General features: G+C 43.3%; 1 protein-coding gene across 4 annotated transcripts in view; it reads left to right on the forward strand.

Moving 5' to 3' along the window:
• fryb (furry homolog b (Drosophila)) overlaps positions 1-15,080 on the forward strand; it is a 96,071-nt gene that overhangs the window by 21,094 nt on the left and 59,897 nt on the right. For 2 of the 4 annotated variants that reach the window (XM_063013848.1, XM_063013849.1), the window contains exons 9-15: positions 866-940; positions 4,333-4,404; positions 7,427-7,498; positions 7,632-7,703; positions 7,791-7,862; positions 8,632-8,703; positions 8,786-9,015. In XM_063013848.1, coding sequence (XP_062869918.1) covers positions 866-940; positions 4,333-4,404; positions 7,427-7,498; positions 7,632-7,703; positions 7,791-7,862; positions 8,632-8,703; positions 8,786-9,015 — 665 coding nt within the window. Of the gene's footprint in view, positions 1-564; positions 633-865; positions 941-4,332; positions 4,405-7,426; positions 7,499-7,631; positions 7,704-7,790; positions 7,863-8,631; positions 8,704-8,785; positions 9,016-15,080 lie in introns of those variants that run through there. The other 2 variants (XM_063013850.1, XM_063013852.1) reach the window with 2 other exon arrangements.

The following is a 15,080-nucleotide window of genomic DNA, read 5'->3' on the forward strand; positions in this document are numbered from 1 at the left end:
TTTGATTTGTTTTGCCTGCAGGGGTGCTTTTACTTAAAAGTCGTGCACTCCGCGTTTTACAAGAAAAGCTTTTTATTTGCATTTGGCTTAACAGGACTTGCACGGATGCTCTCGCTGCACGCCGGTAACGCCGAGCTGATGTGGGGAAGGACCGGGTAACGGGCCTTTGGTGCCAATTTATCAGGGGCAGCTATAGCACATGTTGTCCTGTATTGGCATCACTGTGTGGTGTGTCTGTGTCCTGCCCCATAAACGATGCTGCTCATTGGTTGTCTCTGTTCCCATTTTCCAAAATCTCTGGCATTATACAGTATAGTGCAAGATATCCAACGTCCAATTTGTATTTTCTTACATTATATATCATTTAATTGTAGTTCAGATATTTTTAAATATATCCAGCCTGAGTTTGAGGTAATAAATCAAAGAGAGACATTTTTAATGACTTATTTTACTAAGGGTGCCAGGAAATGCAGATCTGACTGTGATTTTAAAGATGGATGTGTCCTGGGGTCCGGTGTCCCTGTGATGAATTCCAGTCCATTGCAGGACATCAGATACTGACCGATTACCGAAGCCGAGCAGGATGGCAAAAACGGGGTTTGGCAAATAACTCTGCGACTGCCACTGAGCGTGTAAGCTGGATATGATCGCTCTGTGTTTTATTATTATCATTATATCGTTTTGAGAATCAGAAGCTCTTTTATACCGTTTAGAATCCAGCACTGTTGAGTGTGATGGGTTCCAGGCTGCAGGAGAGCTCGAGGCCGACGTGATCTGATTCTGATTTTAGTGTGAAAGTTACGTGGATGAATTTGAGCAGCATGAAAATGAAAATGAGTCACGTAATAACGTGTGTTTCTCTCAGGTCCATGGTGAACACGTCCCTGGTGCAGCTCTCTAAACGAAGCCTGTGTCACTACATGCCTCGACTCAGCTGGCTGTGAGAACGATTTTATTTACTTGTTATTTTATTATTTGGTGCGACCTTAATTCCAAAAAGCTGCGACAGTGCAAATATATGCAAATATGAACAGAAAGTAGTGCTTTTTTCCAAAATAGATGGGACAGGGACAGAGTAGTGTAATTCCTGTTTGGAACTCATTAAATTTATACTTTTATTTATTTGTATTTATTTGTTTTTATTTGTATTTATTTGCATTTATACACATATTTATACTTATTTAGGGTCATATATTATTATTTGTACACATTTATACTTATTAAATGTATAGTTTGATTTATTTTTGCTTATTTATTTATATGTATTTACTTATTTATATGCACTATATTTATACTTTTATTTATTTATACTTTTATAATAATATGTATTTATTACGACACATTTATACTATATTTATAGGCATTTTTATTTATACTTATTTGTAATTATGTATTTTTATTTATACTCATTATATTTGAACTTATTATATTTACACTTTTATTTATTAATACTCATTTATAATCATTATATTTATACTTTTATTTATTTATACTCATTATATTTATACTTTTATTTATTTATACTTATTATTATACTTATAATTATAATTAATCATTAATAATAAATAATGATACTTATTATTAAGTATAAACTGAGCGTATTAATCCCTAAAAAGCTCCTGATCACATGACTGCTCACGGTATGCTGGAAATAAACAAGGTTTAGCCCTAAAGAAAGAGGATCGGGTCAAGCGTTTGAGTTTTTTAGCTTCATTCCCACAGGAAGCTTGTGAGTCGTATGTGTCCCGCAGGACCTCCGCCTAAATTTAGCCTTTATGTTCTAGCACGTGCAAAGCACAGGTCTGAAAAGTGGGCTGGAATGTGCCCACCTGCCATACCAAATATGGGCCATCATGCTTAGTTTGGCTTTCTTCATAACACAACGTTTGTGCGTTTTATATGATACTTCTTTCTGTGGCTGAGCCAGTGAATGTGGAATAATGAGCAGCTTTTTCAGACCTTCTAGGTTGCTGCACACTGCCAGACAGGTTCTATTTAAGTGACATTTAGATTCGGCAGGTCTGGCAGTAATCAAGACTGGGTGTGGCTGGTTCATTTAGTAGCTTAGGTTGGCAGTTACTTTATCTGATCGCAAAGAAACAAAAGAAAGCTGAGGTGCTGCTCCGCCAGCTACTCAGTCCACTGGCGAAACACATCCTAAATGCTCATTAGGCGACACACTTGAGAGAACAGAAAGGTGCCTGTGGAAGCTACAAAACTAAACTGCTACCATTTACCGACTGAGTTCCTGGAAGCAAAAGCTTGAAACCGCTGGGAATAGCATTAGCAAAATAGTCAAAGAGTTCATCAGGAAATTAAAGACTTTAAGTGTAATAAAAACAAGGAAATTATTGTGCTGCATCTTTAGACAAACAGTGGCAGTAACATGGATCCTATTGTACTGAGTTGCCAGATGCACACGTAGGCAGTGCAAACGTAAATCACTAACGTACACGTATGACGTGCTCAGGGGTCCATTATGTCTGTTTTTTGCTGCTCTTTTGTCCATCATGCAAGTCTGTCATCGTGTTTTTGTATCTAAGACGGAATAGAGAGCAGAGAGAGAGAGAAGGTCGTATTCGGAGAGCTCTCTGGACTTCTTGAAAGGAGATAAGAGTTTTTCACTACAGGCTTAGGTCAGACTGACCCGAACTTCCAAGTAGAATGTGACAATAGGGATGCAGCTTTTAGATTCACAGAAAGACAAGATGACCCGCCAGAAAGACCAGGAATAAATCCTAATCAAGGCGTAGCGATACTGTTGATCAAAAGCCAAAGAAAAGGAAAATAACCAAACAAACAATTAAAAAAATAATAAAACAAAACCAAAACAATATTGAAGTTGCAGCCCAGAGCTGGACTTGAAAACAGAACAGACAAGTGAACACAGAAAACAGATTGACAGATTCAAAAGGCACAAAAGAAAGTTAGGGTGCAGCTCCGCCAGCTACTCAATCCACCAGCGAGCCACAAACCAAATGCTCAGAGTATCTGGCAGTGGCTAACAAACGTGAGAAGCTGCTACACCACCTGCTAACAAAATAGTAAACAGAAGAAGATTTGTGTGAGATACAAAACAAAACCCTGTTACCGTTTACCATCTGAGTTCCTGGAGACTAAAGCTTGAAAGTGCTAGCAAGAGCTTAAGAACCAAAGAGTGCATCAGCTACTCAATCCACCAGCGAGCCACAACCCACCTTCTCATCTGGAAACCAAAACAGGGACACTCGGAGTATCTGGCAGTGGCTAACAAACTTGAGACGCTGCCACGCCGCCCGTTCGCAAAATAGTAGCAGTAGGACTACTGTTTACCAACTCGAAAACTAGCTTGAAAACACTACTAAGAGCTAGAGGGATCAGGGAATCAAAAGTCTCAGCTCAAAGCTGGGTCCCAGGTACACCTTTAAAGCATTTCTCCCAGGTGTAGTGAGTACTGTTTAATGAAGAATCACTTTGACGCTCTACTGTCATTCCATCAACCCCAGACAGTGTATGACGGTATAAGAGACTCCAGATTAGATGATCAGTTTGTGTGCGAGTGTTGATGGTAGTTAGAGAGCTCAGGTTTGTCAGTAATGGAGTAAATGGGAATGTAAAATAGGAACACGTTGTGCCTTTGTACATAATGAAGCAAACGGCTTTCTGACGCGTTCCCTGCAAAAAACCCATCGATGACCTGCTGTCAAAAAGCAGCGCTGCCGTTAGGGGTGAAATGAACCGCCTTAAATAACTTCATTCATCTCGACCTGTAAAATAAAAGAGCAGAAATGAATAGTTGTGCCGCCCCGCTGTCCGTTTCACCCTAATAGCTTCGTCTGGAGGATAATCGTTTGCACTGGGTTCTGGGTTCTGGTCATCATCCGGATGGATGACAGTAAACCTTTTTGATGTATCGCCTCTGTGTGGTGATGATGGGGGGGCAGCACAGAGAAAATAATAGGCATTATTAAGTGCATTGTGGGAGCTGTCCTCCTTCTATTGAATTTCTTTTTCGCTCATTGACGAATCGCCGTACGCGCTGCCGAATTCATGCACCCCATCATCCGGGGTGAACAGCTAACGGTGGACAGTAGGGTAGTCATTCACTGACTCGCATCTTATTGGTCTCATCAACCATGCTGCACTCGTTTGTGCGTCTGTTAATCAAACCTTTGACTCTTATTTCCTGTCATTGATGAACGAACGATTCGCTCCAGTCTTTTATTTTTACTTCATCAGCATGGTTGCATATTCAATCTTGTTTAACTATTAATTATTGTTTATATAATTAAGTATAAAGACGTTCCGCTGATCTCATTAATGCTGTTTGGTTCTTGCTGCTTCTCTCCACAGGGATTTTGCAGAAAACCACATTGAGGTGCTGAACTTCTCCACATTAATGACATGCACCGAGCTCACAGTACTGTAAGTCATTTATTTCTATTTCTATCAGCTGTTCTCGTATACACCGATCAGCCATAACATTAAAACCACCTCACTGTCCATTCTATCAGCTCCACTTTGTAGTTCTACAATTACTGACTGTAGTCCATCTGTTTCTCTGCATGCTTTGTTAGCCCCCTTTCACCCTGTTCTTCAATGGTCAGGACCCCCACATGACCCCCACAGAGCAGGTATTATTTAGGTGGTGGATCATTCTCAGCACTGTTAGTGTGTTAACAGCACAGTGTGTTAGTGTGTGTTGTGCTGGTATGAGTGGATCAGACACAGCAGTGCTGCTGGAGTTTTTAAATACCGTGTCCACTCACTGTCCACTCTATTAGACACTCCTACCTAGTCGGTCCACCTTGTAGATGTAAAGTCAGAGACGATCGCTCATCTATTGCTGCTGTTTGAGTCGGTCATCTTCTAGACCTTCATCAGTGGTCACGGGACGCTGCCCACGGGGCGCTGTCGGCTGGATATTTTTGGTTGGTGGACGATTCTCAGTCCAGCAGTGACAGTGAGGTGTTTAAAAACTCCACTCATACCAGCACAACACACACTAACACACCACCACCATGTCAGTGTCACTGCAGTGCTGAGAATCATCCACCACCTAAATAATACCTGCTCTGTTGTGGTCCTGTGGGGGTCCTGATCATTGAAGAACAGCTAACAAAGCATGCAGAGAAACAGATGGACTACAGTCAGTAATTGTAGAACTACAAAGTGCTTCTATATGGTAAGTGGAGCTGATAAAATGAACAGTGAGTGTAGAAACAATGAGGTGGTTTTAATGTTATGGCTGATCGGTGTATATTATAAACATTATGGGTCGCCATAGACTTGATGTGTTTTTTTTTTAATGCAGAATGCCCTTCCTGATGCAACCCTACTATTTCTATTTCTATCTGACAAGTGCACCTCTCAATTGCAGGGCAGTTTTAGACCCCCGTCCCGGCCATTACCCAATCGTTTCCATGCAGATGCCCCGACAGCACCCCTGAGATTCGAACCCTAGATCCCCAGATCTCAGCAGTAGCTGCTCATGAGTAGCAGTTACTGACCAACAAAGGGCTTTACAGATCGATAACAGGACAGAAAGAAGCAGCTTCATTCAGGGCTCGTAAAGCACAGTGTGAGCCTGGCGGTGAATCAAGGCGTTTTATGTAACGTGCAGCCGGTCACATCATACCGCTCTCATTGTGCCTTCATGAGTTAGACACAAAAACTACACACTGCTCAAATAAGTGCTTTGTTTCTGGCTAATTTCACCCTACAAAAAAAAACTGGATTCTGGGCTGTAACAGGGCATCGACCCAGCAGTAGGACCGGTATCTGCTCCTCTGTGCGAGGAGGAACTCTACAAAATGACCTCCAGGTGCATACTGGTGTGCATGTTTGGTCCCGATATCTTCCGCCCTGTTTTCCTAACAAATTTACATACAAAAACAGGTTCACACAGAGCCTGGAGACTGCATCATCCAGCATGACCAGTCTGGGAAGGCAGAGCCTTGGACGGTTGCACAAACTCAGATCAATTGTCAGACCTTATGCTGGTGTTGGGTTCTTCCTGATGCAGGACAGTGCCCGGCTTCATCTACCCAGAGTGTGTAGGCACTTCTTGGATGACAGAGGCATTGGTGCCATTGACTGGCCCTTAAGTTTCCCAGACCTGAATCTAGTTAAGAACCTGTGAGACGTTTCCAGTATGTCAGGAAGTTCCAGGAGCTCCTTGATGCCCTGATTCAGATCTAGGATAAGATCAATAGGACACCATCCACAATGTCCATTATACACCGACCAGGCATAACAGTATGAGCACAGACAGGTGAAGTGAATAACACTGATTATCTCTTCATCACGGCACCTGTTAGTGGGGGGGGATATTCTTATATTAGGCAAGTGAACATTTTATCCTCAAAGTTGATGTTAGAAGCAGGAAAAATGCCGAGCGTGAGGATCTGAGCGAGTCTGACGAGGGCCAAATTGTGACGGCTAGACGACTGGGTCAGAGCATCTCCAAAACAGCAGCTCCTGTGTGGTGTTCCCGGTCTGCAGTGGTCAGTATCTATCAAAAGTGCGGCCGAGGCTCATTGATGCACGTGGGGAGCGAAGGCTGGCCCGTGTGGTCCGATCCAACAGACGAGCCGAAGAGGTTCATGCTGGTTCTGATAGAAAGGTGTCAGAATACACAGAGCAGCACAGTTTGTTGCGCATGGGTCGGTGGATAGCCTCACAGTAAGAAGGTCCTGGGTTCGAATCCCCAGGTGGAGCATTCCGGGTCCTTTCTGTGCGGAGTTTGCATGTTCTCCCCGTGTCTGCGTGGGTTTCCTCAGCCCAAAAACATGCAGTCAGGTTAATTGGAGACACTGAATTGCCCTATAGGAGAATGTGTGTGTGTGTGTGCGCGTGTGTCTGCCCTGCGATGGACTGGCCTCCCGTCCAGGGTGTTACTGTGTGCCTTGCGCCCATTGAAAAGCTGGGATAGACTCCAGCACCCCCCCGCCCCCCCCATGCTGTCATGCTTTTACACCACGTCTCCCAAACATCTCGTCCCTGTTATCCCGGTCCCTGTTTTAACTATGATGCTTCGAAATGAACGTTATTACGATTGTTAAAGCACAGCGATATTCATTCTTCAGTGGTTGTACATAAGATGAGAAAAGCGAAGCCGCACTCTGTTCTTCGGCGGTAGGTCTTAATCATTACGCTGGCACATTGTCCCGTGCTGTAGGGGACAATCCATTCTGTCGGGCACAACACAGACTCATCTCGGGGAATGAAAGAGCACCATGTGTGCGAGCTTCAGGTCATCGTGCCCCTGTGAAAAAACCCCGACAAATACAAAAATATAAAAAAAATCATGCCAAGGTGCCCAAGGCTTCACATGTTCTTATTAAGCAGTCATAAAAACGTATCAATGTATTACCACAGATGTAGTGTTCTATTAATGTCAGCGGTTATATATAGCGGTGTACTTACATTTTCCTGCACGTTTCAGGTCACTGCATGACAATAAAATCACGATGCTTTCAGAAAACACGTTTCAGTCACTCGGAGTGTTGGCGGAACTGTGAGTATTAAGTTAAACCACTTCTGTTCTGTATTAGCAAATTAACCAATTTCCACTTTGCTGTACTAAATCATCTTCAACCAGATGCTCTCATTTCATTCTAATTTCTTCGTTTTCTGTTCCTTTTTTTTAGTGATTTGTCCTGCAACAGGATTGCTGACCTGCCCAACAAGATATTCAAGAGTTTGATCTCATTGCTGAAACTGTATGTTGCAACATGAACATGTTCTCTTTTTAATATTTTACAGTTTTGCATCTATTTCTTTGCTAATTTCTTGAGTGTTTTTTTCAGGAATATATCCCACAATCCTTTGCTTGACGTTCATGCTGGCCATTTCGATCATTTGATTCAGCTCGAGTCTTTGTGAGTAAAAGTCACAACCAACTTATTAAGCAAAGTAACTCACACGTGAATGTAATATATGACATACACTGATCAGCCATAACTGTCCATTTTATCAGCTCCACTTACCATATGGAAGCACTTTAAAGGTCTTCAATGGTGGTGGTGTGTTAGTGTGTGTTGTGCTGGTATGAGTGGATCAGACACAGCAGCGCTGCTGGAGTTTTTAAACACTGTGTCCACTCACTGTCCACTCTATTAGACACTCCTACCTAGTCGGTCCACCTTGTAGATGTAAAGTCAGAGACGATCGCTCATCTCATCTATTGCTGCTGTTTGAGTCGGTCATCTTCTAGACCTTCATCAGTGGTCACAGGACGCTGCCCACGGGGAGCTGTTGGATGGATGTATTTGGTTGGTGGACTATTCTCAGTCCAGCAGTGACAGTGAGGTGTTTAAAAACTCAAGCAGCGCTGCTGTGTCTGATCAGCTCATACCAGCACAACACACACTAACACACCACCACCATGTCAGTGTCACTGCAGTGCTGAGAATCATCCACCACCTAAATAATACCTGCTCTGTTGGGGTCCTGACCATTGAAGAACAGCATAAAAGGGGGGTAACAAAGCATGTAGAGAAACAGATAGAATACAGTCAGTAATTGTAGAACTTTAAAGTGCTTCTGTATGGTAAGTGGAGCTGATAAAATGGACAGTGAGTGTAGAAACAAGGAGGTGGTTTTAATGTTATGCCTGTGGCGGTGATGGTTTATATTTATATTTTGCAGAGGTTTGGAGGCCATTGAGATTCCAGACATACAAACCAAGATGTTTCTTCCAATGGGCAAACTGTCTCACATGTACGTCCAGTCTTATCGCCGCGCCATCGGTTTACGTTTCACGCGCTGTGTTTGCTTTAACAGAAGTTCTATTGTCATGCAGATACTTCAAGGACTTCCACTACTGTTCCTACGCTCCACACGTGCGTAAGTGCAAGCCCAACACGGACGGGATCTCGTCGTTCGAGGACCTGCTGGCCAACGTGGTGCTCAGGGTTTCGGTCTGGGTCATGGCCTTCATCACCTGCTTCGGGAACCTCTTCGTCATCGGGATGCGATCGTGCATTCGTGCCGAGAACAGCCTGCATGCGGCGTGCATCAAAGTCCTGTGCTGTAAGTTTAAGAGGTGCTTTATTGTCATTTCTATATAGAATCCACATTCTATAGGATCCATACTCTATAGAATCCATACTCTACAGGATCCATACTCTATAGAATCACACTCTATAGGATCCATACTCTATAGGATCCACACTCTATAGAATCACACTCTATAGGATCCATACTCTATAGGATCCATACTCTATAGAATCACACTCTATAGGATCCATACTCTATAGGATCCATACTCTATAGGATCCACACTCTATAGGATCACACTCTATAGGATCCACACTCTATAGAATCACACTCTATAGGATCCATACTCTATAGGATCCATACTCTATAGGATCCACACTCTATAGGATCCATACTCTATAGGATCCATACTCTATAGGATCCACACTCTATAGGATCCATACTCTATAGGATCCACACTCTATAGAATCACACTCTATAGGATCCATACTCTATAGGATCCATACTCTATAGGATCCACACTCTATAGGATCCATACTCTATAGGATCCATACTCTATAGGATCCACACTCTATAGGATCCATACTCTATAGGATCCACACTCTATAGAATCACACTCTATAGGATCCATACTCTATAGGATCCATACTCTATAGGATCCACACTCTATAGAATCACACTCTATAGGATCCATACTCTATAGGATCCATACTCTATAGGATCCATACTCTATAGGATCCACACTCTATAGAATCACACTCTATAGGATCCATACTCTATAGGATCCATACTCTATAGAATCACACTCTATAGGATCCATACTCTATAGGATCCATACTCTATAGGATCCACACTCTATAGAATCACACTCTATAGGATCCATACTCTATAGGATCCACACTCTATAGAATCACACTCTATAGGATCCATACTCTATAGGATCCATACTCTATAGGATCCACACTCTATAGGATCCATACTCTATAGGATCCACACTCTATAGGATCCACACTCTATAGGATCCATACTCTATAGGATCCACACTCTATAGGATCCATACTCTACAGGATCCATACTCTATAGAATCACACTCTATAGGATCCATACTCTATAGGATCCATACTCTATAGGATCCACACTCTATAGGATCCATACTCTATAGGATCCACACTCTATAGGATCCACACTCTATAGGATCCATACTCTATAGGATCCATACTCTATAGGATCCATACTCTATAGGATCCACACTCTATAGGATCCATACTCTATAGGATCCACACTCTATAGGATCCACACTCTATAGGATTCATACTCTATAGGATCCATACTCTATAGGATCCACACTCTATAGGATCCACACTCTATAGGATCCACACTCTATAGGATCCACACTCTATAGGAGCCATACTCTATAGGATCCACACTCTATAGGATCCATACTCTATAGGATCCACACTCTATAGGATCCATACTGTATAGGATTCATACTGTATAGGATTCACACTCTATACAATCCACACGCTATAGGATCCACACTCTATAGGATCCATACTCTATAGGATCCACACTCTATAGGATCCACACTATAGGATCCATACTCTATAGGATCCATACTCTATAGGATCCACACTCTATACGATCCACACTCTATAGGATCTATACTCTATAGGATCCATACTCTATAGGATCCACACTCTATAGGATCCACACTCTATAGGATCCATACTCTATAGGATCCATACTGTATAGGATCCACACTCTATACGATCCACACGCTATAGGATCCACACTCTATAGGATCCATACTCTATAGGATCCACACTATAGGATCCACACTCTATAGGATCCATACTCTATAGGATCCATACTCTATAGGATCCACACTCTATAGGATCCATACTCTATAGGATCCACACTCTATAGGATCCATACTCTATAGGATCCATACTGTATAGGATTCATACTGTATAGGATTCACACTCTATACAATCCACACGCTATAGGATCCACACTCTATAGGATCCATACTCTATAGGATCCACACTCTATAGGATCCATACTCTATAGGATCCACACTCTATAGGATCCACACTATAGGATCCATACTCTATAGGATCCATACTCTATAGGATCCACACTCTATACGATCCACACTCTATAGGATCTATACTCTATAGGATCCATACTCTATAGGATCCACACTCTATAGGATCCATACTCTATAGGATCCACACTATAGGATCCATAATCTATAGGATTCATACTGTATAGGATTCACACTCTATACAATCCACACTCTATATGATCCACACTATAGGATTCATACTTTATAGGATCCACACTCTATAGGATCCATACTCTGTAGTATACCATACTCTATATACTCTTGCAGGTGCAGACTGCCTGATGGGCGTGTACCTGTTCTTTTTGGGCGTGTTTGACGTAAAGTTCCGCGGCGAGTACAACCGTAACGCTCTGCTGTGGATGGAGAGCCTGGAGTGCCGCACCATCGGCTTCCTGGCCATGCTCTCCTCCGAGGTGTCCGTGCTCCTCCTCACCTACCTGACTCTGGAGAAGTTTCTGGTCATCGTCTTCCCCTTCAGCCACCTGAGACCCGGGAAGCTGCAGACCGGCCTGGTGCTGGTCTCTATATGGCTGCTGGGGCTGCTCATCGCCGGCGTGCCTCTGCTCAGCGACGACCTCTTCGGGAACTACTACGGGCGCAACGGCGTCTGCTTTCCTCTACATTCTGACAGACTGGAGAAGCCCACTGCTAGGGGATACTCGACCGGAATATTCCTCGGTTAGTGTCTGGTGTGGGTTCTGACCCATGATTTTTTGTAAGAAAGGACAAGAGTAAAGGAAGGAAGGAACAAAAAGGCATTTTCATTGTAGAGTTTCTCATTTTACATGGGAAGGAAGGACGAGAGTAAGGGAAGGAAGGAAGGAAGGGAGGAAGGAAGGAAGGACAAGAGTAAAGGAAGGAAGGAAGGAAAGAAGGAAGGAAGAGAGTAAAGGAAGGAAGGAAGGAAAGAAGGAAGGAAGAGAGTAAAGGAAGGAAAGAAGGAAGGAAAGAAGGAAGGAAGGACAAGAGTAAAGGAAGGAAGGAAGGAAAGAAGGAAGGAAGGACAAGAGTAAAGGAAGGAAGGAAGGAAAGGAGGAAGGAAGAGAGTAAAGGAAGGAAGGAAAGAAGGAAGGAAGGACAAGAGTAAAGGAAGGAAGGAAGGAAAGAAGGAAGGAAGGACAAGAGTAAAGGAAGGAAGGAAGGAAAGAAGGAAGGAAGGACAAGAGTAAAGGAAGGAAGGAAAGAAGGAAGGAAGGACAAGAGTAAAGGAAGGAAGGAAGGAAAGAAGGAAGGAAGGACAAGAGTAAAGGAAGGAAGGAAGGAAAGAAGGAAGGAAAGAAGGAAGGAAGGACAAGAGTAAAGGAAGGAAGGAAGGAAAGAAGGAAGGAAGGACAAGAGTAAAGGAAGGAAGGAAGGAAAGAAGGAAGGAAGGACAAGAGTAAAGGAAGGAAGGAAGGAAAGGAGGAAGGAAGGAAGGAAGGAAAGAAGGAAGGAAGGACGAGAGTAAAGGAAGGAAGGAAGGAAAGGAGGAAGGAAGGAAGGAAGGAAAGAAGGAAGGACGAGAGTAAAGGAAGAAAGGAAGGAAAGGAGGAAGGAAGGAAGGACAAGAGTAAGGGAAGAAAGGAAGGAAAGGAGGAAGGAAGGAAGGACAAGAGTAAAGGAAGGAAGGAAGGAAAGAAGGAAGGAAGGACGAGAGTAAGGGAAGGAAGGAAAGAAGGAAGGAAGGAAGGACGAGAGTAAGGGAAGGAAGAAAGGAAGGACAAGAGTAAAGGAAGGAAGGATGAGAGTAAGGGAAGGAAGGAACAAAGGAAAGAAGGAAGGAAGGAATGTAAAATTTAAGTTCATAATTAATGCTTGTTATCAGTTACCATCAGGAAATTTGAGAGGGGTGCATACCCGATCCCCGTGGGAGTTATTCACAGACTTCAGATTTCATAATCACACCGATCGCTGCCCAGATAATGAGCTGATGTGTTGTGTAAGGTGCAGGACCTGCCTGCTTACACACACTTGGGTCACACGTGGATGTGTGTGTTAACAGGACTGAACCTGCTGGCATTCCTCATCATCGTCTTCTGCTACTCCAGTATGTTCTACTCCATCTACAAGACTGGCATCAACGCCACAGACCTGCGCAGTCGCCTGCACAAAGACGTGGCCGTGGCCAATCGCTTCTTTTTCATTGTGGTGTCTGATGCCCTCTGCTGGATCCCCATATTCCTGGTCAAAACGCTCTCGCTGCTGAAGGTGGAGATACCAGGTACATCAGTAACATGCAGTTTATTATAGTTTGGTGTGTGTATTGTGAAACATGACTTGTGTAATGGTGTTATCTTTAGTGAGCTGTTTTAATTTGAACTTTTCCAGGGGTGGAAATCCCAGGGCAGTTGCCCCCCCCCAAATCATTGTAAAAATAACTGTGCCACATTTATAAACGACTGTAGTGCATCATCTACAGGCCATTCCTGGTATTACTGGTTGATTATTCTAACTTGCAGCCTATTTAAAACTTTTACAGCAGTACTTTTGGTAGCACCTTTGGCACCCCTCTTGAGAAATTCTACTGTTTATTGTCCCCCCCAAACAGAAATTAGATGTACGCCCTTGGTGTAATAATATATTTATTCCCGCTTATTAAATGAATGGATAAACATTTAATGTAAGCTATATATTAAGCAAATGCAGCACTATTGACCATTTTATCCTGGTCAGGGTCGTGACTGGTCCTTTTTCCACCAGGAAACATTGGGCGCAAGGCAGGGAGACCCTGTCTTATTCTAATAATGTCTGTGTAGACGTCTGGCCGGCTGTCAGTCCACAAATAGCCATTTTTAGTAGCTCCGACTGGCCTGACAAGCACTCAGACTTAACCCTGCTGGGGTTTCGAACCCAGTACCTTCTCTCTGTAAGGTGAAAGCACTAGACTAATCCACTGAGTATAAGGGGTATTTTAATGATGCTTTTTGTTTTTTAAATAAGGAACTACATGTATCTGTCATGCAGGTACTATAAACTCATGGGTCGTGATCTTCATCCTACCCATCAACAGCGCCATCAACCCCATCCTGTACACCCTGACCACCAGTTTCTTCAAAGAACAGGTGGAGCTGCTCCTGTGCCGCTGGCAGCGCAGCTCGTCGCTAATGAAAGACCGCAAGAGCCTCACCAGCGCCACCATCTACATGGAGCCCTCCAGACACACGTACTACAGCTCGAAAGTGAAAATGCCCAAGCTCTCGGTCCCGGACGCGGACGAGAGGTACGGCTGACAGAGCCGGAGCGGAAGAGCGTCGGCTTCGTCATCACCCCATCCGCATTCCACGAGGTGGAGATGGTTTTAGGAATGAAGACAACATGGTCCGTGGTGCTGTGAAGCGGGGCCTATATGGAAGCGTGGTTCCAGGTTCATTCCTCAGGAGTGTGAGTGCTGTCTGTCTCAAACAGCAAACTCAGAGTCGATCAGTCTTTATTCGTACACATACACACATGGACAGACTCATACACACTGAACTGAAATATTCACTGATCTGTTAATCATGTTCTAATGGAGCTTCACACAGAAGCCTAACGATTATTTCTTTATTATAAAGAACTGCTACTACATAAAATATAAAACTGAACCATTTTTACACGGCTGATAAAGCAGAAGCAAAATATGCAGAGTAAAGTAAACAAGGTAAAAACTGATGATCACACAAGTACAAGTACGTCTGTGTATACGTCTGTGTATGAAACTGATTCCTCCAGCTTCGTAACATGAACGCTTTGTAGAGGGTGAAATGCTAAATAATCTTTAGATTATTTTGGATTTGGATTGGTACCAGCAGAGATAAGTCATTAACTAGAGCATAAAGAGACCTGACCAGTCATCAGAACCAACACAACCGACCATGATTGAAAGAGTGAGAAGTGACGAGGTGGAACTGGGTTTCTGTCCACTACTGAGCGCCTGGAGCTGACCGTGGCTGTCCATACCTGATACAGCTCTGTGTGTGAGAACTCAACACTGGCAGGTGATAAGAAGCGGTTG

This window comes from Trichomycterus rosablanca, chromosome 18, assembly GCF_030014385.1.
Source record: "Trichomycterus rosablanca isolate fTriRos1 chromosome 18, fTriRos1.hap1, whole genome shotgun sequence".
Taxonomy (NCBI): domain Eukaryota; kingdom Metazoa; phylum Chordata; class Actinopteri; order Siluriformes; family Trichomycteridae; genus Trichomycterus; species Trichomycterus rosablanca.